The 22,314-nt window shown below is 35.5% G+C and overlaps 2 protein-coding genes across 2 annotated transcripts; both read right to left on the bottom strand.

The window, feature by feature from the left end:
- Positions 1-3,892: 3,892 nt before the first annotated feature.
- Pgd (phosphogluconate dehydrogenase) lies at positions 3,893-6,246 on the bottom strand. Its single transcript, XM_011497086.1, has 4 exons — positions 6,026-6,246; positions 5,713-5,957; positions 5,018-5,643; positions 3,893-4,529 (listed from the first exon to the last, which is right to left on the bottom strand). The coding sequence occupies exons 1-4, from the start codon at positions 6,213-6,215 to the stop codon at positions 4,187-4,189; spliced, it is 1,404 nt and encodes a 467-aa protein (XP_011495388.1). The 5' UTR covers positions 6,216-6,246; the 3' UTR covers positions 3,893-4,186.
- Positions 6,247-9,352: 3,106 nt separating this feature from the next.
- Positions 9,353-17,972, bottom strand: LOC105360237 (neurogenic locus notch homolog protein 1). The gene is made up of 7 exons (XM_011497084.1): positions 17,829-17,972; positions 16,640-16,765; positions 14,701-14,832; positions 14,466-14,636; positions 12,931-13,193; positions 11,274-11,496; positions 9,353-10,495 (listed from the first exon to the last, which is right to left on the bottom strand). The coding sequence occupies exons 2-7, from the start codon at positions 16,740-16,742 to the stop codon at positions 10,131-10,133; spliced, it is 1,257 nt and encodes a 418-aa protein (XP_011495386.1). The 5' UTR covers positions 16,743-16,765; positions 17,829-17,972; the 3' UTR covers positions 9,353-10,130.
- Positions 17,973-22,314: the final 4,342 nt, after the last annotated feature.

Below are 22,314 nucleotides of genomic sequence, written 5' to 3'. Positions count from 1 at the left end.
TTATTTATTTATTTATTTATTTATTTATTTATTTATTTATTTATTTATTTATTTATTTATTTATTTATTTATTTATTTATTTATTTATTTATTTATTTATTTATTTATTTATTTATTTATTTATTTATTTATTTATTTATTTATTTATTTATTTATTTATTTATTTATTTATTTATTTATTTATTTATTTATTTATTTATTTATTTATTTATTTATTTAATGTTAAATGTGTGAGATAAAATGTGACTGTACAAGCCAACATTTTGACTAGTTAATATGTTTCGAGTGTCCTTTCGCACACATTGTCTCCCAAAGTTGTCAAATTTTTGTTAACATTGTGGATTAAATGACTTTGATTACAACTAAATTTTATTATTATATAATTATTAATTGTCAAAGTACTGCGTTAAAGATAAAAAAAAAGTTTTATTAGTAATTGGCGAAGTAATCTGTTACAAGATAAAAAAAAGTGTACGCTAATTCCGATAAATTTAAAAGATAATTCGCATAGTTATGTACATTGTATTTCAGAAACCTCGCGATATATACTAAAAGAATATTTATTCAAAAATAAATTAAATAATTGAATAAATAAAAGGAGGAAATGTTACATTTGCATTACACGTAATTAAGTATATAAGCATGCACATGTGTGGTTGAGAAAATAAATTAATAATCGCTTTTAACATATACATAACCAGCGAGCTCTTTATTATTCATACAACAGTAATAATGTAACAAATACAAATCTAAAAATATAACGTATACACGATAGTTTCGCTTAATAAAATTTTCTTTAGGACTGCATGAATTTTCATTCAGCCATTCGCATTGTTTGTCGCATATATTTTTACTATTTGTTTTCTCCGAGTTAACTGCAACCATCTGATTTATACTTAATATCATTAAGCATAAACGATATGAAAGAATTACTATCGATCCATTTGAATTTTCTAAGCGACGCTTCGTCCGTCTTTCTTTCACGTCGAGATGGTGGAGGTCGCGTCCATGGCCAATCTAAAAGTAACCAGCATTTGACAATTATCGAGCAGAAACGTTAAAATTGAAGGAATGAAAACGATTGCAGCCGGATATCACCATTTCGATGAGACAGAGCTACATTGTTAGGGGCGAGTAAATGACTTGCTTTCTTTTGCTCGTCGCCAACAATATTACATCGAACAAATACGGATATCATCAACTAATGCACGAAGAAGACGAAAGGAAATTCGAGAAGAGGAACGAATAGTAGCAATTGCGAGGGTGGGCTAGTACGCGGTGGTAATAGTAGTAGTAGTAGTAGTAGTAGTAGTAGTAGTAGTAGCAGCAACAGTAGCAGCAACAGTAGTAGTAGTAGTAGTAGTAGTAGCAGCAACAGTAGCAGCAACAGTAGTAGTAGTAGTAGTAGTAGCATCATGACATTCATTTCGAGTCGAAAGACCAATGACCTCGTTCGAACGAACCATTCCGCGGCAAATTATATTTGTCGAATACATATTACTCTGTAAACAGGTCATTCCGAATAGACGGCCTCTTTCTTTCTACACAACGCTCGCGTTATATGCCTCGTTATTATGCTTCGCTCCCCTTTGCCCTTTTCCATGCGACTATTTTCCAAATTTTTAATCGCTTGCACTTACAATACAGCCACATGCGACATCGTCTCTCCCAGGATTCGAATTCGAGTATCAGCCGATGGGAATCGAACTTTCTCTTATATGGCATCGTTTATATGTTGTACCCAGAGTCCTGTGTCAACAGTTAACGATACACGTATAGGCAATTTAATTTATCACTTCGTTGCGGATACTTGAGAAAAGCAAAAGTCGACTTACTAGTGGTTTTATCGATACAGTGCAAAAGAGAGTAACGAAGAACCATGCCGTTAAGATGAAAAAAAAAAAACAAAACAAAACAAAACGAAAATTAAAACCAATTAAGTCTTAATCACAGAAAAGCATCGATACCAAAGACCATTGCTGATTATTTATCGTATATAAATGCTAATGTAACGAGCGAGCGACGGAATAATCTATGCGAATGTAAGCAATGCAATAATAATAGAAAATAGAGACGTTGATGTAATTCCGATGAGGTACAATGTTTATTTAGTTAATCTTGCTTCGTATGTAATAGCAGAAAGTTTAAAATCTGCTGTCACCGAATGAGAACTTTCACCTTATTTATTATTCCACAAGCTTACACACATGAGGAAGCGTTGTGCATTAACAGAAATTTACTTGGCTATAGCTCGTACAAGCATCCTACACCGGATGTGCGCCGAATAATGGCAAATTACAAATTTCCGAATAATATTCAAAGTATAGATTGTCGCGCTGGACTATAATACTCGACATTAATGTAATCTGTTTTCGTTGCGCCGATTCGACTTCTCGGCATATTTGACATTGGTAAAATTTCACAAAATAAAATGTGCTCCTAAATTAGCGTGTAGCGCCTCTAATAAATATGAGGTTATAACGTTTGGCACTGGCACTCAAAATAGTGCTACAGAGCTTAGCAAACTCCAATAATATTAGGCTTCTAGGCCTTTATAAACAGTGCAGCAGCGTGTCTCTCAAGTCGCACAATTTTAAGATAAAAGACATAAATTGGCACCGCATAGAATATATGTGCGCCGAAAACGATGTTTCGTCATCATACGCCACCATCGATTCACTCGAACCAATCAATAACTACTTTAAAATATTATGCCCACCCATTTTACCTAAGAATTGTAAATTATTATCATGCTTTGTGAGACCACCAGTTTGAAAGTCAATATGAAATTCAAAAGATCGGTCTCCTCTATAGTTTTGACGTATTACCCTCAAAAGCTAAGCATACACGGCAGACCAATCATACGCGATGCCAAGGAGTCCGCGATGTCGATGAAAGTCGAAGGCCATAAAGGCAAATAAGAAATTCACAATTAAATATTTAATGCAACTATAGTACTGTCAAGGAAATGTATAAAAAAAAAATAAAAAAAAAGCAGGAGCGTTCGAACCACATACGTCCAACATTATAAAAAAAACTTTCCGCTTTAAGACAGAAAGAGTTGTTACATTATTGTAAGTAAGAATTTTTTTAGCGCTTAGGTGCTTAACCCAACTATGGGTCAAACTTCCGGTGCGCCCATCCATTCGCGACATAAAAGTAAAAACGTCTCCCATAAAACGTCGCGGTCAAATTAAATGACTTCGCTCGCACGAACAATGTGCACGACGATTAAATTACTCGTCGCTCGGTTGAAGCCGCCTGCCGCCACCTCCACCTCCACCTACGTCTTCTCCTCCTCCTCCTCCTCCTCGTTGTCATCATCGTCAGCATAGAAAAGAAGGAAAAATTTAAAGGAGAAATAATCAAAAACAGAAAAATATTTATTTAAAGAACTAATGGTGAAATACATCTGGTTCGTTAGATCTACCAGTAAAGTGAAAACGGCCGTAATTAAAAGAGTTGCTGACCGACATTGCGGTGCAGCAACGAAGGGGAAAAAAAGAAAACGTAGGAATTTCCCTCGGGTGGACAGTGCCGCGGGACTTTTACTAGAGCAGCGCGCACCGCACCGAGGTCGCGACATCGAAAGTGCGCATATATCATCATCGTCCTATCGCACTCTCTCCCTCTCTCTCTCTCTCTCTCTCTCACACACACACACACACACGCGCGCGCGCACGCATCACCTCCCTCCACCGTTTCTTCTATTCTAACGACAGCTTGTTGGAGGGTTGGTTGACGTTGAGAGGGGGTGGGGTGGAGGGCGGATGAATGGAGGTGGGGGAGGGGGGGGGGGGAAGATCCGAGTTATCTCATGTCCGCAGCCGTCGCTCGGGGGGGGGGGGGGGGGGAGGGGGGGGGGGGGGGGGGGGGGGGAGAAGATCCGAGTTATCTCATGTCCGCAGCCGTCGCTCGTCGTCGGATACTTGGATCTCGTTCCTTGAGCGCTTAGCGGCGTTGCCTCGGTATTGACACGCTCGAAATACCTCGCCCCATCATCGTCGCAGCGCATTCTAGTGCACGCGATTCTTCCCAACTCCGCTCTTGTATGGCGCTAGGAGGCTTGCATCTCGGGACGGCCGAGAAATATTGCTAGTAACCTCGACGACTCTCTACTCGTGCACGATCCGTAGTGATAATAAGGCGAGGTCATAACGACGGGGCTGGGGTTAGGATTTGGTTATCAGGCGTCGTAAGTCGAGGCTGACACGCTGCCGCCCTGGCCGGTCCAATTCGTGTGTACGAACTTGCCCTCGGCGCCGAGGATCTCGTACGTGTGGGCCCCGAAGTAGTCGCGCTGCGCTTGAAGGAGGTTGGCTGGGAGGCGGGCCGCGCGGAAACCGTCGTAGAAGGCGAGGGCCGAGGATAGGGCCGGCGTCGGCAGTCCGAGGTACACCGCCGCTGTCACCACTTGTCGGACGCTCGCCTGGCAGTTGCTCATCACATTCGCGAAGAAATCGTCCAGTAGGAGGTTCGTCAAGTTGGGATTTTCGTCGAAGGCCAGTTTGATTTTGCCCAGAAACACACTGCAAACATACATATTTGGTTTTTGCTCTTTCTTCTTCACTCTGTTCTTCCTCATTATTGTTGTTTTTTATGAGTCGATGAGATACCGATAATTCCGACGACTCATGTTTATTAATTTGGCGCTCGCGCGTTCTTTCGTTTGCCTTATTATGATGTGGAAAAATACTGGGCATGGAATAAGTGCCGCACGGAAAATGTCGACAAACGATTTGAATGTTTAATATTGAATGGGACGTGCGGTCGTAAATTATTAACGCGCGCTCGATAAGCACGAGTTCAAGGTAATGATGAACCTTGAACTCGTGACCACGATATTGGTATTGAATTTTTTAAATGAACTTTTGTATATTGTAGAGTAAGGTGAAACGTGAGTTAAGAGTTTTTGTTCATTTAAATACACAGATTTCTTGCAATAAATAATGAAGCACATCAGCTTACATTAAAAGAACTGAATTATGGAAAATAGAATAATTGCACACTGATATACCTTCTGATAATGCAGCCGCCTCTCCACATAAGGGCAATGCTACCGTAATTAAGATTCCAATTGTTAGACTTTGCTGCCTCTCTTAATAACATAAATCCTTGTGCGTAAGATATTATTTTTGATGCGTAAAGGGCCTTTCTCAAATGCTCTAATAACTCCTTTTTATTCCCTTCGTACTTGGTATTTGGTCCATGTAACACGGAGCCAGCCTCCATTCTTTCATCCTTTAAAGCCGACAGATATCTTGCGAATACCGACTCTCCTATGAGAGTCACCGGAACCCCATAATCTAAAGCTGCGATGCCGGTCCACTTTCCTGTTCCCTTTTGTCCCGCGGTATCCCTAATTCTGTCCAATAGATAACCTTCTTGGTCTTTGAATTTCAGAATATTACTCGTAATTTCGACTAAAAACGAATCTAATTCCCCGTTGTTCCATTCGGCTACTATGTCGCTCATTTCGTCGTTATTCAATTCCAGGCCATCTCGCATTAAATGGTAGGCTTCGCAAATAAGCTGCATATCGCCATATTCTATTCCATTATGTACCATCTTAACAAAATGTCCAGCTCCATCAGCTCCTACCCAATTGCAGCACGGCTCACCGTTGACTTTTGCGCTGATGGCCTAAAGTAAAAAGAGACTAGCATCCATCGACTCCGATAGAAGTGAAACGCATATAAAATACCGTTATACCTGAAAAATAGTTTTAACGTGCGGCCAAGCCTCTTGATCACCTCCGGGCATTAACGATGGCCCGTATCTGGCCCCCTCTTCGCCTCCGCTCACACCACATCCAACGAATAAAATATCCTTACAAGCTAAATATTTACCTCTTCTTTCCGTATCTCTATACTCTGAATTACCACCATCCACAATTATATCACCAGGCGATAAAAGGTCAAATAAAGAATTAATGACACCATCCACCGCTCTGCCAGCTACAACAAAAGAAAAGCGATTAAAGGAACATCTCTCGTCGTTAATTCAAAGTCTTGGAGTCGCTTGCCTTTCACAAGTAGCATAACTATTCTAGGTTTCTTCAACTTGCCAACCATCTCCTCTAGGCTAGAAGCACCAACGACCTTTGTACCTTTCGCCTCATTCTCAAGGAAAGACTTGACTTTATCGGTGGTACGATTATAAGCACAAACCACAAAGCCATGATCGTTCATATTCAAGATAAGATTCTGGCCCATGACGGCCAAGCCCACCAAGGCTATATCAGCTAATCTGAAATACAATTATACTCAATTATCATAAATAACACTCGTCGCATTATCATAATAACAGGAGCAACGACGTCATTGACCAAAGCTCTGCCGGCTATCAAACAAAGCCCATCCCGATGGCCAAATCAAAGGACACTAATCACTGCTGACACAAACCTCCTATGCATCGCATTAAATTTAACTCACGGCTCTGTCATTTTGTCCTTTCCAACTGTTCGGCGAGTTTACGCGTCCAGCATCAACGGTCTCCTCCAAAGTCCAGATCTCCAAGAACGTCCACGAATGCTGGCCGAGCACCGAATTACCAGCTACGACTATCAAGAGCCACAATCTCGCACGACGTCTCGAGGGGATCAGTTGAGGTGGCCCTCGGCCAATCGCGCGCCTCCGCCTTCGTACTGTCCAGTGAATTATCGCCGAGAGTCGCCGCCAGTCACTATCATGGAAAATAATAAGCCAACAGGGAGAGAAAATAAAAAAACTAACGAGCGCGTGTCCGCGAGCGATTATATTCGATATCGTTGCCACTTGATACGTATCCGTGTCTTTGCTCATACACTTCATGCCTTACTCATTACCTACGATATTTATTTTTTTCCCCAACTTTCTCGTTCGGTCTTTGTCGTTCTACTCCTCATACGGTATCATTAATATCTGATCTCGGCAGCATTTACGTAAGATTTATTAAAAGTTCTTTCGTATAATTTTCTTGATAAAGCTCATGGTTTTTCAAATTATCCCCTCCCGCCGTCGCCGCCGTTTTCATCGTCTTCTTATCTTGTTGCGTAACCTAATTTTTAATTTTCAAATATTCCAACTGACATTGATTGTTGTTCGATTGGGTCTATTACACCACTTGCCGCTCGGCGCACACCCTACACAATAAGAACGAAGAAATCTTTAGGAAATCTCATCTAAAGTAATCGATTGCAACGTCACGTTTACATCAGTAAACACGAAACACAAAAACAAACACAAAACAATGTTGATTGTCGAATGTCCGAATATCATAGTTTAGGATTTGTTTGTTTGTTTTTTTCTTCTTCTAATTGATTATTTATATTAGTATTGGTATTTTTTAATAATCCCATCGTATTGAAATATTTTTAATATTTATAGCTGACCGTATTTGTATTGTATGGTTAAATATTTAGTAAATGACCTATGGCATCTGCTGATTTGCTCAGCAATTTATTACGATTTAATAATTAAATGAACGGAAAAAAAATCGTTCTTAACAACGTTATGACTTGACTAGCTGTTAAACGAAGCTACGCATTGAATTTTGTTTTTTTTTCTTTTTTAAGGAAAAGAAGAAGAAGAAGAAGCAAAAGCTATCGCTTATCGAGTGCATCACATGATTCTGCAAATTAATGGTATTCGATCTTATCTACATATTTGGCTAGTTAGGTAATAAAAAATATTGTCACGAAACGTCGCTCTTTTAAAATGTTATCAATATACATGAAACGACGGAGGAAAAAAAATGTTTTAAGGAAGTTTTCCCCATTTAATTATACGTACGTATGTCCGTGTCACAATTTATGTGCATATGCATAAATATGCAAAAATAATGGCGAAATAAAGTCATTTCATTAATTTTTTACTTCGGCATTTAATTAGCTTTTGGAAGTCATAATTTACCTAGTAGCTTTCTTTTTTAAATTATTAATCGTTTAAAAAGATATATAAGATTGTCGAAGCTTTTTTATCCAAGTGTATTGCATTGTTGCTATTATTTAATTCATGTTATCTTTATAATAATTCATCGAGAAGTATTGGTTATTTTAGTATTTGAAATTCGAATATTATTGATATTAATAATATTACTACACATGGTAGCAAAATAATTACGATTGCTTATTTTTGAATATATGCTACTACATCTGTATCGACCACGTTCCTATTGATAAATTTGTTTTACAAAAAAAAAAATGTAAAACATAATTTGCGATAATTCTTACATTTGATATTTGAGCTCTTTGATACAACAATTCTAGTCTTATGATTCATTTTCGCACTAAAAAACTCTCAATCTTTATTAAAACTAAATATCAATAAAAATAATTGATTACCGAGTACCAAATTGTGTACGATTTTATACATTTTTTTGCATGCTTGTGCGCCTGCGTGCACACACACACACATACACGCTAATGGCGAGCATAGTATTAGTGTTTAGAATCCAACACCATTGTTGGTTGGTAAGTAGATTGCACGCTATTTTCAAAGTGTGAATATATTCGACCTTCGATTATTAACTTTTCATACAAATGTGATACGATATAACCACGTTGAAATTATAATATGAACGGAGAATTTGTAACTAAATAAATTCTTCTTGCAAATATTCAAAAATAATAATATAACATAAAAAAAGTTTATGTATATATATATATATATATATATATATTTAATTTTACATTTATTGATTCATAATCTTTAATTTGATCTTTAAGAAAGTCACATTTGTTTTTATAAGAGTGAAAAGATTATAAATGAAAATAGTTTCAAAAATCATAAATACACACATATAATGTCAGTTGATAAAATGCGTAACTTACATATGCGTTATACAACAACTAAATCTTGAGTTAAGAATTTTCGTAATAATTTGATTTTATCTTATAAAAATTCTTTTCCTAATTAAAAAATTTGACAACGTAAAAATTCACGAACTCTAAAGCAAACATTTTATTTTATTATTTTTAAAAATAATAATAATAATAATAATAATAATAATAATAATAATAATAATAATAATAATGATAATGATAATGATAATAATGAAACCTAGAGACATAAATATGTAATATGTTTATAAAATAAATTTATTTATTTAAATAAATGTTCATACTTTTATTTAAAATCTTGTAAAAATTATATAAGAAAATAAAAATAACAATATATTGTTATAAATTAACGATAAGCACTAACAATATTATCATTTTTCTCATTTTAATGGCACTATTACAATACTATTTGAACTAGTCGATGTAAGGCTTATTATATAAATTGTTTAATTTATATTAAGAATCAGAGAGCTTTAAAATAATAGATTAATTATTTTATTCATAATCACACATTATTATTCAGTAATTATTATTTATTATTTTTTTTTTTTATATTCTATCGGTGTACTTGTGAAATTAATGTATTTTGTAAAACGCAAGGCTGTATTATTATCAAGCGCCGTATTCGCCATGAATCTTATATCTTTACAAAACAATTCATTTGACAAAATGTATCATCCATTTAGTTGCTTTAAATCATTTAAGAAAAAAACAAAAACTAAAACAAAAACAAAAATAAAAATGATAGCAATATGCATCTAAAAATGCCTATGAAGTCCTTTGAAGCACCAAAGTACACGACAATAAAAGTTATTAATTCAAATATTTTATGTAAACTATCGAAAATCTAAAGTAAGATTTTGTAATTATGTCGATATTATTCCATAACCGTTCGATTTATAACTTCGGCAAACATTATCTCCCTATAAATTCGGCAAGCCTCAATAATATAGGCTTTGGCAATTTAAATTATCATTAAAAAGTTGAATTTAAAATTCATGCAACGTGACTCAGCTGAGCTCAAAATAATACAGCAACAACAATAATAGTGATATTAATAGTAATAATCGTTGAAATAACAAGAAGAACGATAAGAATGAGAATTAATAATAATAATAACAGTAATAATAAAAGTGACTATGGTGACGATGATAATGCCTAACGATCGTTGCTTGCGCCCAATAACAACAATAATAATAATCCGACAGTCCACTGTGTGAGCGACGGTGGTAGGCGGCAGTGCGGGGAAGCCAGGCACTCGCAGGCACGATGAGTCCCGGTGAGATGTCCTTAACGAACCGTCGGAGCATTAATACCGGGAGTATCGACCGTAGTAGTTGGCGCTGCGGCCCGCGTCAATGGGATTGCACGAGAATAGCGCGTCGCCCCGGTAGCCGTCGTTGCAGGTGCAGACGGCGATGTGTCGTCTGGGCGAGCAGCTCGCGTTTAAGCCACACTCGCGGCCGGTGCACGGGTTCTGGCAGGAGAAATTGATGCAGGCTCGGTTGTCCGGGCACTCGGCATCCGAGAGGCACTCGCCTCGCTGGCAGCTGATCAGTGCGTTGCCGACGTAGCCGTGGGGGCAGGTACAGACCGGGCGCTTCTTGCCGGTATTGTCGTGGCCCGGGCGACACTCGGCACTCGTGCCACATGGATTTGGACTGCACAGATCCTCTGAAAAGGCGATCGGTCCGTCAGTTTTATAATAAGAATTGCCGAGATAATGATAATCGTGGATATTGTTGAGGCAAAGGGGGATCATTGAGAGCCCAGGATAATCGCGAGAATTTATTAATAGCGCGATTCTTAGTCGATCCCCGCAAAGTTACCCTCGAGCTTTGATTTTATGATGCGACGAGTGGAAGGTAGAAGGATATTATGCATCTCGCGTAAACATCATTCGTTTATTAAATTCGCTACATACATTCGCTGTCATTTAACACGCACGCACGCGCATATCGATATAACGGTTGCGTCATCCTACCAATACAATCGTGTCGTTTCTTGGCACTTTAATCCGAATGGGTAAAAGATAAAGCGGTGTCGATTGATCGCTACTTTATCGAATTATTAAAGCTTAAAAGCGTGGCAAAAAAAGAAAGAAAGAAAGAAAAAAAAGAGAGAGAGAGAGAGAGAGAGAGAGAAAAAAAACTCAAACTGGCCGCTCAAAAGTGGCTAATATTGTAGCTGCCGGGCGCTTCATTAAAATAAAAAACAAATTTGAAGGAAGAAGATATGTGTTTATCGAGAGTCAATAATTTTCAAGCGGATCTTTCGGCCAAGCCAATTAGCCTTGGCATTTGTCGAGCGGCGACGATTCCAAATTGTTTATACACAGACGATTCCATAATAGTCACTCGGGGGTCACTCGCGGTCGAGATGACGCGCGATAGCCCATAGGTCAGCCCAGCTTCTTCGTACCGCAAGCGGAAAGGTCCGGATAATGTCTTACCGTCGGTGAAGGGCCTGCAGTGGGTGAAGGGATCACCCGTGCGATCCTTGGGACAACTGCACACGGGCGTCACGTCCCGGAGCTCGCAGTTTGCGTGGGTGCCGCAGACTCCGTCACAGGGGTCCACGCACTTCTGGTAATGGCAGGCGGGCTTACCAGCCGGACAGTCCGAGTGGTGGCTGCACTCGGGCCTGCACGATATCAGAGGATTGCCCAGCCAATTCTGCAGCAAATGAATTCAAATAGTTAGCTTAAGCGTGAAAAATGTTGCGATGTGAATCGATGATGTCACTAATGGGTAACGAGGAGCCTTTGGTGACGAGCGAGCATTAAGGTTTTTCGAATAACTCTATTGGCCGATGTCGAATTTTTCGAGGTACCTTTCACCGTCCCCCGGTCGTTTACAGCTTCTCGATGCGTAAACTAGTGATGTACGTAACGAGTTTCACGGTAAATACGCTTTTTCGTGTATCATTTTTCGTTCGAACGTCGGTCGTCGAGCGCTCAAAGAATTTGAAATATACTCCATGTATTTGACTAGTCGCTCAACAAGATATTCAGAAGAATCTCATTACCACATACGCAACATTGATCTCTCTACGTGCAGAAATAAAACTTATTCACGTTAATGACATTTCATTATGTCTTCGAGATAAGCCTCGCTAAATAATAATAATAATAATAATAATGATAATAATAAGGCTCGATGGATCAAGTTTAGAGCGATCAAGCGGCTATAAATATAAATGCCGAGCGTCTGGATAACTTTATGTAAGCGGGATATAATATGGAGAATTTTTATTTATAAGCGGTATAGTAGAAAGTTCACGTGTACATGTAAGAGAGAAAAATCAGAGTCTTTTAAGTCTCGACCATAACCAGGTATCACAATCCATACGCGGCGTCGGGTATTAACAATCTCCGTAACTTATGTAATATATTTCAAAACGTCCATGTACGGTATAATAAGATTTTGAGGCCGATTCCCAAGTTCTCAAGGACAAGAGAGTCGCATTTTAAACTCCTTTTTAATAGAGAAAGCTTTCTAAGTTATTATTTTTATATTTTAGCGTGCACATCGAGTGGAATTGTGAGTTTTTCTTTGCAATCAGAAGTTAGTAAGTAGTCTTCGTTATTTTCATACGATAGTACTTCAATGTTAAATAAGTTAGGAGTCGAGGTGAGGGGGGGGGGCGAAAAAAAACGAAAAAAAAAAAACGAAAAAGAATAAAAGAAAAAAAAAAGACATCTATTATCTCACTGCTTATACGCAAGAATTTTAAATAGAATTATACATTCGTTCGATAATATTTTTCGTACTATTGCGTTAACGGTTCATATATCATGGATGTCGTCTCGATTTCAAGCAGCAAGCCTCGAATGGAAATCTCACAGCTATTCTCGCATTGATTTGCTTTAATTAGCTTTTATTAGCTTTATTCTCTGCTACGATTTAGCCATAAATATCATTATAGCGTTTATAAGTTAATTGAGATTAATCGTTTAAAATAAAGATGCTGCAAAGCATAAGAAAACACGGCTATGATCTCTAAACGAATGCCGCGCATCTCCGTAAATTCGCTGAATTTGCAACATTAATAAACAAAGTCGTCGGATTATCGTGGGATAATCGTCGAAGAGGCAAGGAGTCGCTGACCTTGGGACAGGTGCACTTGGCACGATGATTGACGACCTCGCACTCGGCGCTCTCGGCACACTGGCTACTGCAGGGATTCTCGCATCTGAAGTCCGAGGAACAGGAGAGATGCTGGGGACAGTCGGTATCAGCCTCGCACTCGTGACGGCAGCCCTCGAGTGGTCGGCCCCGGTAGCCCGGTAAGCACGTGCACGTCGCCACGCCCTTTATCACCTCGCACTTGGTGTTGCTGCCACAGGGATTTGGGTTCTTGCACGGTGCCTCTGTTCCACGGTGCTTTTAATTAGACACTACGAGGATTCTCATGGATGATGGTAGAGGGAAGGGATATTTTGATGAAATGCTTAAACACTTTGTATTAATGATTACGAATTGGTAATTTGCATCGTTAAATATTGTTCCTCGGGTATGTCTAATCATTGCGGATGAAGAGTGGCATTGATGTTTTGAATATTTTGACAAATGTTCGCGTCTACGGTAAGCGAGGCTCGATGCAATTACGGCCTCAATTTTTATTTCACATGTAAAAATTTGTTATCTCTCAAACGCTCTTTCATTATACAATTTGAAATCTAAATCACAATTGAAATCTAATTGGCACGGATGACGATTATCGCGAATTTCGAATATAATCTCAGAATCGGCACGTCGCAGAAACAAAAGTTGAAAATCATTGTATAAATAATTGGGAAGAGCTTTTATTGAGGCGTTGGCCATTTGCTTAATCTAATTATTGCACGGCCTCTTTAAACCTGCTGAATTTAATTTCAGCGATAATAGATCCACAAAACAAATGCAATTTGCAAATAATGAGCAAGGAGCTGGGAGTTTGTACTGCTAAAGAGTTGCTTACTTTACACTTATCGCTCAAATTAATTGAAAGCGTCTTTTATCTCATTGTAATTGATAAGGCAATACTTATTAAGCAAATTTCAAATTTTAAATTAAATAAAAATCAGAAGCTACTTATTGCGAATGCGTTTACAACTAAAATACAAAATGTAAAAATGTAATAAAAGCCACGTATATTTTATACATTCGTTCATCAACGTAATTCTAATGATAATATTAAGACACTCATAAATACATACATCGAGCACAATATATAAAGTAACATTGCACATAAAGTAAATAATAATCGATTATAATATATTGAATCAAACGTTGTGTTGGGCCAAATGTATTTTGCAACAATTTTATATTTTCATAAGATGTCAAGTTCGTAGAATTCAACCGAAACTGGCTTGAATATCACAGACTCCCAACTGCCCAAAACTCCGGCCCGAATAATATAATCGTTAAAAGTAGCTGAGCTAGACGTAATAAATGTAAAGTTCATGAACAAAAAAAAAAATAAAAAAAAAAAAAAAAAAAAAAAAAAAAAAAAAAAGCAGTGTGTGCTTTATTGGTGGATTGATCGGTCAAAGTCATCGAGCTCGTTTATATAAAATGAGCAGCGCTCGAGCCGCTCTTATTATAATCCTGAAAGGGATTTTCTCGGGAAGTGCCGAAGCGCATCACCAACGGTCACTTACGAGGATCGTAGACGCAATTTTTGAAGGGGTCGCCGTTGTAGCCCGAGGGGCAGCTACAGACCGGCACGTGGTTCCTCGTGTGGCATAAGGCGTTCGTCCCGCAGGCGTCAGCGCACGGGTCCACGCACTTGTTCGACGAGCAGATCCTGTTGCCGATGCAGTCGTCGTTGACTGCGAACAATCGTTATCAGTTAATCACCCGTACATCCGCCGGCCCATCGATACTCATACTCACTTATACACTCGACGCGGTTGCACACGGCCAATGGATCGCCCATGTGGAGATTGAGGCAAGAGCAGACTGGACGACCCTCGCTTATCGTGCATCTCGCGTTAACGCCGCAGGTGTGGCTGTCGCAACTACTCCCTAAACATCGAAGCTCGGGGTTATTGGGGTTTGCCAGGGGCGGCCCAAGCCGAAAGCTCGGACGATTATTATATCATCGTATCTGCTCAAAGGCAACGAGTTAAAAGTGTTTTTTTTTGTCCAGCCCCGAGCCGAGCTTGACAATTGTCGCGCGGATCGTGTCATTCAAGTCGCTTTCACTTTGATAAAAATTCAGCCCGCACCAATTGAATTTCGCGATTGTGGGTTTATCGAATGCTAAACTAGAATAGCGCGCTTTACGGTTAGCGATATTATTCTGACGTTTATATTCTATTTCTATCGCTTCTGTAATGACAGTTGGCGCTATTATTGATGTCGATATTATTAATAAGTGGCAGAGGCGTTAAACCGTGGAAACAACTTTATCTCATTGATTTATTGTAGATTTAAGCATATTTAATCGTTTACTATATATACGTGACGCTTAGCTGAACGGATTTGATCGAACAAACAACACGAACGAAAACATCCGCATATGGCACATTCGTCTTATTGGGCACACCACGCGCTTTTTTAATAATCCAAGCCTCGTATAATTACTTCCCGTCTCTACGGTGTGCTTCTGATTAATAAAGTCATTATAAAAATTACCATTTCTTACGCCGCGAACGTATTTGTAACTTTCTGGGTGAGTATTGCGTAAAGCAAATTGTATCTATTTGTGGCTACTTTTGTGCGCACTACTCTGGGATGTCCAATGCAATTAGCTCATTTCTCAATAGCAATCACGGGAAATTAATTGACCTTGAGCTTTTTCTTTTAATGGTTCCATGTGCTCGACGGTGAGAAAATTAACGCGCTACTTGATATTTAATTTACTTGACAGTTTATATATAGATATATATATATATATATATATATATATATATATATATTTATTTATTTATTTATTAGATTATTGAAGGATAGTCCATATTGCACACGAAACGAATCGTATGTAAAACTTACTTATAGCAATGTACTATTTCATTGCTATAATTATAAATACTTAGAAAATTTTACTTTAAACTACATGATTCTATTAATTTTTTATATAACATAAAAATTTATCTTCGATAATATCCTGGTTATATTATTGATGTTAAATATTATAATCGTACTATTAATGAGGTATAAACATTCAGATAATTAATTAAAATAATTTTGTAAATTAGAATAATATAGTTTTTTAATTTTTCATAATAGTAGATTATGTCATTAAAAAATCAAATAAGGAATCTGCCTGCCTTTGACGAACCTCATCAATATTTCAGTTATCTTAACATAAATCTTTTAAAACGCGATATGTAGTTGGCTTTTTATAAATCAGGCGTCACATATGTGATTTATTGAAAGGTTATTCATCGTTTTATAACAATAAACAATAAAATATATGTATTTTCATGCTGTAAATCAAAGTCTACTAAAATCAACGAGTACTTGGGTCTAGCGAAATAATCTTGAAATATGAATTTAATGTATTATTGCCTTAGATTATAATATGAATATTTTCTTCTTATTTAATTCATCCGTTTAATGAAGGAAAATAAAAAAGGCCAATTTTTATACGAATATATTTGCCATTTGCAAATATACGTCGAGAGTGCATTATCATATATACAATGAATTATTGAAAGCAAACTATTTTTGTCTATTTAATCTAGGATTACATTATCAATACCTAACGTAATTATACTGTAAATTGGCAATTATTTGTTTATTAATTATCTACCGTTGAGATATATTGATTTCCTTGTTTATACATGTAACTGACAAATAACAAAATAATAATATAAAAAATACTCGCCACCGGTAAGGACTCTTGATGTATAGTAAACATTCTGCATCGCCGCCGTCGAAGCGACGAAAATCGCGACAAGCAGAACTGCCGTCTGCATTGGTTTCATCATTGTTTCGTCCTTAGCACTTCCTTCTAAATAAAAAGAACAAGAATTATGGATAATTTATTATAGATCATCCTTCTCCTTATATATAGCTGCTAACAAAAATTACATTTGCACTTGGATTAGTACGGAAAAAGAAAGCGAAACTTTTTTTTTTCTCTCTTTAATGGTCAATGTAATTGAAAGTAGATAAAGTTGGAACTTTGATTCTCTGACAAGATAATAAATTTAACTAAACACACTTTTATACTTTAATTATAGTTCTAGTAATAATTTCAAGTAGAAATGAGGATGTAAGTTGTCTTGTTTCTTACAATCATTGTACTTCCCAACTCAATAATTAATTCATATTTATATTACGAAACGATAAGGCAAGCATTAAATATATAATATTCGACAAATCGATCAATTAATTAAGATTAATTATGACGGAGATATATAAACTTATTCGGTTGTAGTGAAGGAATAACTGCACTAAAGTGAGCAAATTTGAAATGATTATCAAATGAAAAATAACGTTTAATATAAGAATATATAATTATTCATATTTGTATTAATATACAATCCTAAGATAATTAACAAATCAACATCATGAAAACATTCATTATGAAGTAATTTCCGCATTTCATAATATTATCTAATTAATCATAATATAATCCTGTAAATTCTAAACCAATACTATGGTGTTGATCTTGATGGAAATGATGGATAAATTTGAAATTTATCCGAAACATTGCTTGCTATATATATATATATATAATTATCAATTAAAACGAAAATAAATAACACTCTCAATGTATAATAGAAAATCCAAAATTATCCGTATGTTAGACAAATATTTGTACAAAGATTTCAATGCAGAGATTAATTTCATTGGCTTCAAAATTGAAGAAAAAAAAAACAAATCGTCATTCACGTGCGATATAATTAAATTTTCTTTATTGAACAAGCGGCTCAGCTGCTGGTATAAATAATCTACGAACAAGGAGGCCCCGAAACCTTCAGCAACCAATAACAACATCGGCACGGAAAGAAGCAAAGCAAACGGCGAATCGACATCCATACTCGGAAGGAGGAAGCTCGCGGTCTTACCTTGAGGATTCGCACAGCTCGTGGGAAAAGTCCAACCACGCGCGAGCGGATCACGAGATGAACTGACGGTGGTCGTCTCGGGATCCGCGAAGTTGTAAGGAGGCGAGTCGCGGCTCCACGTGGGACTGTCCCTCTCCCTCCCCGTGTCAGTGGTCCTCTTATCTCAAGCCGGATCGCCCGGGTTCATGGGACCCACGCGCGGCCCTCGGCCAGGCTTTTTCGAAAATTTCCTTCTCGCCGCGACTCGCTTTTGCCAGGGACGTTAGCATTTCCCTCTCTCTCTCTCTCTCTCTCTCTCTCTCTCTCTCTCTCTCTATCTCTCTTTCTCTCTCTCGCTGTCCTCTTAGCCTCGATCTTGTTGGTCTTCTTGGGAAGCGAAAATCAAAGGATTGATAAGGGATCCGGAGAGCTTTTTGTATGGATGCGAATGAAATCGCTAAGCTTATTAAAGGACGGATTTTAGAAATATACGTATAGATTCATTTATAATGATTAACAAATGGTCGGAAGTATTTTTTGCGATGAGAAATTTGTTGGTAATGAATGTCTGAGATACTGCAGAACAGACTGCACACTGCGTTTGGGAAATAAAAATTTACAGTAATAAATACGGTACATTTTCGGCAGATTAAATAATAATGTATAAATAAAGATTTTTGTTCTCTAGTGGCAGGTACGTGCGCTTTAGATATTTACATATTACTTTGCTGTTAAAACGCTAGGTGAGAATAAGATGTAAAATAAGCATAGATTATTAAAGAAATAAAACAAGAAAATAATCCTACATCTAGACTTACAAATATCTATATTTCAGCACAATTTATGTTCGTTCAACGTTAATAATTCAATAAGCGTAAGAATAATCACATCTCCTTTTGTATATAAAAAATATACTTAAAGAAGATTTACGATGAAGCGGTAGGTAAAGGTTATGAGACTTTATGTAAATAATAAAATAAATATAATAATACACGCTATTACATTGTATGCCTATTTCATCAAACGGAAAAAAGAAACTTACTTTTGTTGAAAATTTTCAAATCAAGTAATGATTACTCACTTAAAATAGTACGCAAAGTATGATACAGCATTTTTTACAATAGATTGTGGAGATTGTTAAGGATAAGTTAAGGATAAATCATATATCATAAAGATAAATCATAATATCAATCAATGCTCGTCGACTCAAACATACTTTCTAAATTTCTATTTATTACCTCTATGTTAAACGTTATTTCAAATATCAAGACTCATTCCATATTTCACTTATACATTTCCCTCAATAAAATCTACCCACCTTCCTACAAAGTGTTGTAATCATTTTCTAATCAAAGCATCGGTGATCTCACATAAAACAAACTGACGATCTCTCTGACAGATTATGCCTACCTTTCATTGTTCTCCCTCGAGAGTTTGATCTTGTCCAGACGAAGTATTCATTTCTATTTATCATTATGATTCTTACAGTCTAAATTGCGAAGGTAACCCACACTTTTCCACGCCTAACGCACGCTTTTCATCATTTAACTCCTTATACATACTGCTTATACATGATTTCAATTAACGAATCATTTATCGGTCCTTTATATTTTTTGCAACAAATATATTAGTATCTTATACTACCAAGTACTTATATATTAACAAGGTATCAGAAATTCTTGCGGTATCATACAATTTCCAATTTTCACGTCAATTTATCTTTGATAATAATAATAATAATAATAATAATAATAATAATAATAATAATAATAATAATAATAATAATAATCATCATCATCATAAGTAATAATAATAAAACATAAAAAAAAAAAAAAAAAAAAAATTACAATAAATGTATGATTGGTACGTTAGTTTTAATGTATCCTACACTCATGAACATCGATTTTTAATAAATTCTCCATTAACCGTAAAATTATTGTTCTTTTAATAATGACAATTGTCCTTATTTTAAGGTAATGAAAAATTATTCTATTTTTGGAGAATCGTTTAAGGAGTATTATAATAAAGAAACGAGGCTCGTATTTAATAATAATATCGCCATTAATTAAAGTGATTGGATTACTAATTATTGTTTTAATATAACTGTACACTTCCATCGAATGTAACAAACTTACTGCACATAATTAACATATAATACGGATGTTTTTCACTTATTGTATAATATATACAATATAATCGCATACAATATTATTAAAAAAAAAAAAATTAAATGAAATTCATAACATTGTTTAAATAGCGTTTAATTTTTAATAATTTGTTTTTTTTTTTAATTACAAAAATCAATCGGTCTTTAGTATAAAATTTTTATTCATAACCACTGAATCAATATTTTTAATGTGAACAATTTAACGTGAATAATTAGTTTTTAATATAAAACTTGTTCTTTTATTGAGATGAATGTAGTGTGAAAGAAAAAAGGCAATTGACAACAATAACAGTCGATGAACATTAATAAATAGGATATATTAGCTTTTCCAGGAAAAAAGTTTTGTATATTAAAGAAGACGATTAGTATGAGTAAGTAAAACAAATTGTTCAGCCAAAAATACGATATGGAAATTTTTATAAGATTTTAATATTGGCAAATAATCGGCTTGTACGTTTTTCCTCATAATATCTTAAGAATTTAGTAGCACATTAATTGTATTTGAAAATACTTTGATAAAGGATATTAAGTTTTATCAAATATCGCCAGCTACATAAATTTCGGTAAAATTATTATTATTCTCATAGTTTCTATATTTCATATAAGGAATTGAAATTTAACGAGGCTTTGCATGCAAATATATGAATTTGTTAACATCTCAATCAACATGTTAAAATACAATTATTTAATATGTCTACAGGAAAAAGACTTATTAATAAAGTTCAAAATTCTTAATCGAGCGCATAAATTTACAAGATCGGTCACGAACTATTTAAGAACTTTTTGTATCTTAGAACATAAGAATATCTGATATAAAAATATATATAAAAAAAAAAAAACCTAAGTAATTTGTGATATTTATATTAATTTTTTTTTTTTTTTTTTTTTTTGTTGCAATTATACTAGTTTGTTATTTAAATCATTATCACGAAATACCAATGTAATATATAATCCTTATGGTATTATAATCATTCGTCTTAAGATAAATTAAAATTGAGTTCGTTAAAAAATGATAAAAATTGCGAGTGTAAAAGTTATTCAAAGTTGTAAGTGGAATAAAAAATTTTCTGGGAATAAAATGACGCGACGAAAATTCATTGAAATACAATGAAAGTTATACTTTTTCAAAAATTCACAAATTATAAAATTTCATAAATATTCTGTTTCCATATTCTTTGCAACTCATCATCATCGATCAATAATTTATTATTATTGGATATAGTTGCTCTTACTGTATGTAGTTGATATAGTTGCGCTTAAAGTTTTATTGGGAAACAATTATTTTGAGAGGGGGGGGGGGGGGGGGGGAGAGAAAAAAAATTAGAAGCACAAAAGGCGAAAAAACCTTCTTTAATCGATAGATCAATCTCTTCATCATTCAAGTGTTTGAATCGAATGTTAATGACGTATGAATACCTGAGGTACAACCTGTTATAAGCGTTTCATAAAAAGTTGTTATTTTATACGAAGACTATATCTTATCTCGAGTCGTTTTTTTATGAATACGATATATATATATATATATATATATATATATATATGTATATATATAATATGAGCGAGGAAAAATTCAAGTAAAAATTTTTGCCACTCAAAAACTCGTTTTACGTTCTTAAATGTATATGAAAAGAGAAAACATCTTCTATAGAAAATTTGTACATTTAAAGCATTATTGGTGTTCGCACAGGTATAGAAAAAAAGAAATCTTGTAGAATTTTCTTCTTAGTGGAATACAAGACAGCGTACGATTTCTGTTTCGGTGCTGATGAGGTCATAAATATCTCGAATTGCGAAAGACTGTTTTCTGTACACTTTAAGGTCGGAGTTGAGGTCACTCGTAATGTTATTCGCGCTTCCATATTGGGAATCGTAACCGATCTACCAACAAAAGAATACGTATTTTAATAAAACTACCGATAAACATAAGTGGATCTATCTCGATGAATATTTTCGTAGCAAAATCGCGAATAACACAAATACTAGAGCATACACTAAGGAAATCAATAATTAATTGCACATTTATTATGTCGCGTGTGTAATTAAATGTACATTGTTGTAAATGGAAATGATTGAAGCAACGATCATAAAGTTTTCAGCTAAGCTTATATTGCAGTAATTTAGAAATAAATTTGGTTAGTTAGTAATGAAAAAAGAATAATAATAAATTGAAAACATGATAAATAGGAACGACCACGCAAATCCTTGCGTACCAGACGTATCTTACTATACTACACGACCTTATTCGCGTTTGTCCCTGAAAATGACATAATGCAACCGTATTTTCTTGATATATTTGTCTATACAAAGCAGTGCGCTGCATTGGAAATATTCATTAATACA

The sequence above is a fragment of the Ceratosolen solmsi genome, unplaced genomic scaffold (assembly GCF_000503995.2).
Source record: "Ceratosolen solmsi marchali unplaced genomic scaffold, CerSol_1.0 scaffold13, whole genome shotgun sequence".
NCBI classification, from domain to species: Eukaryota; Metazoa; Arthropoda; class Insecta; order Hymenoptera; family Agaonidae; genus Ceratosolen; species Ceratosolen solmsi.
This window is presented reverse-complemented; position numbering and strand designations above follow the sequence as displayed.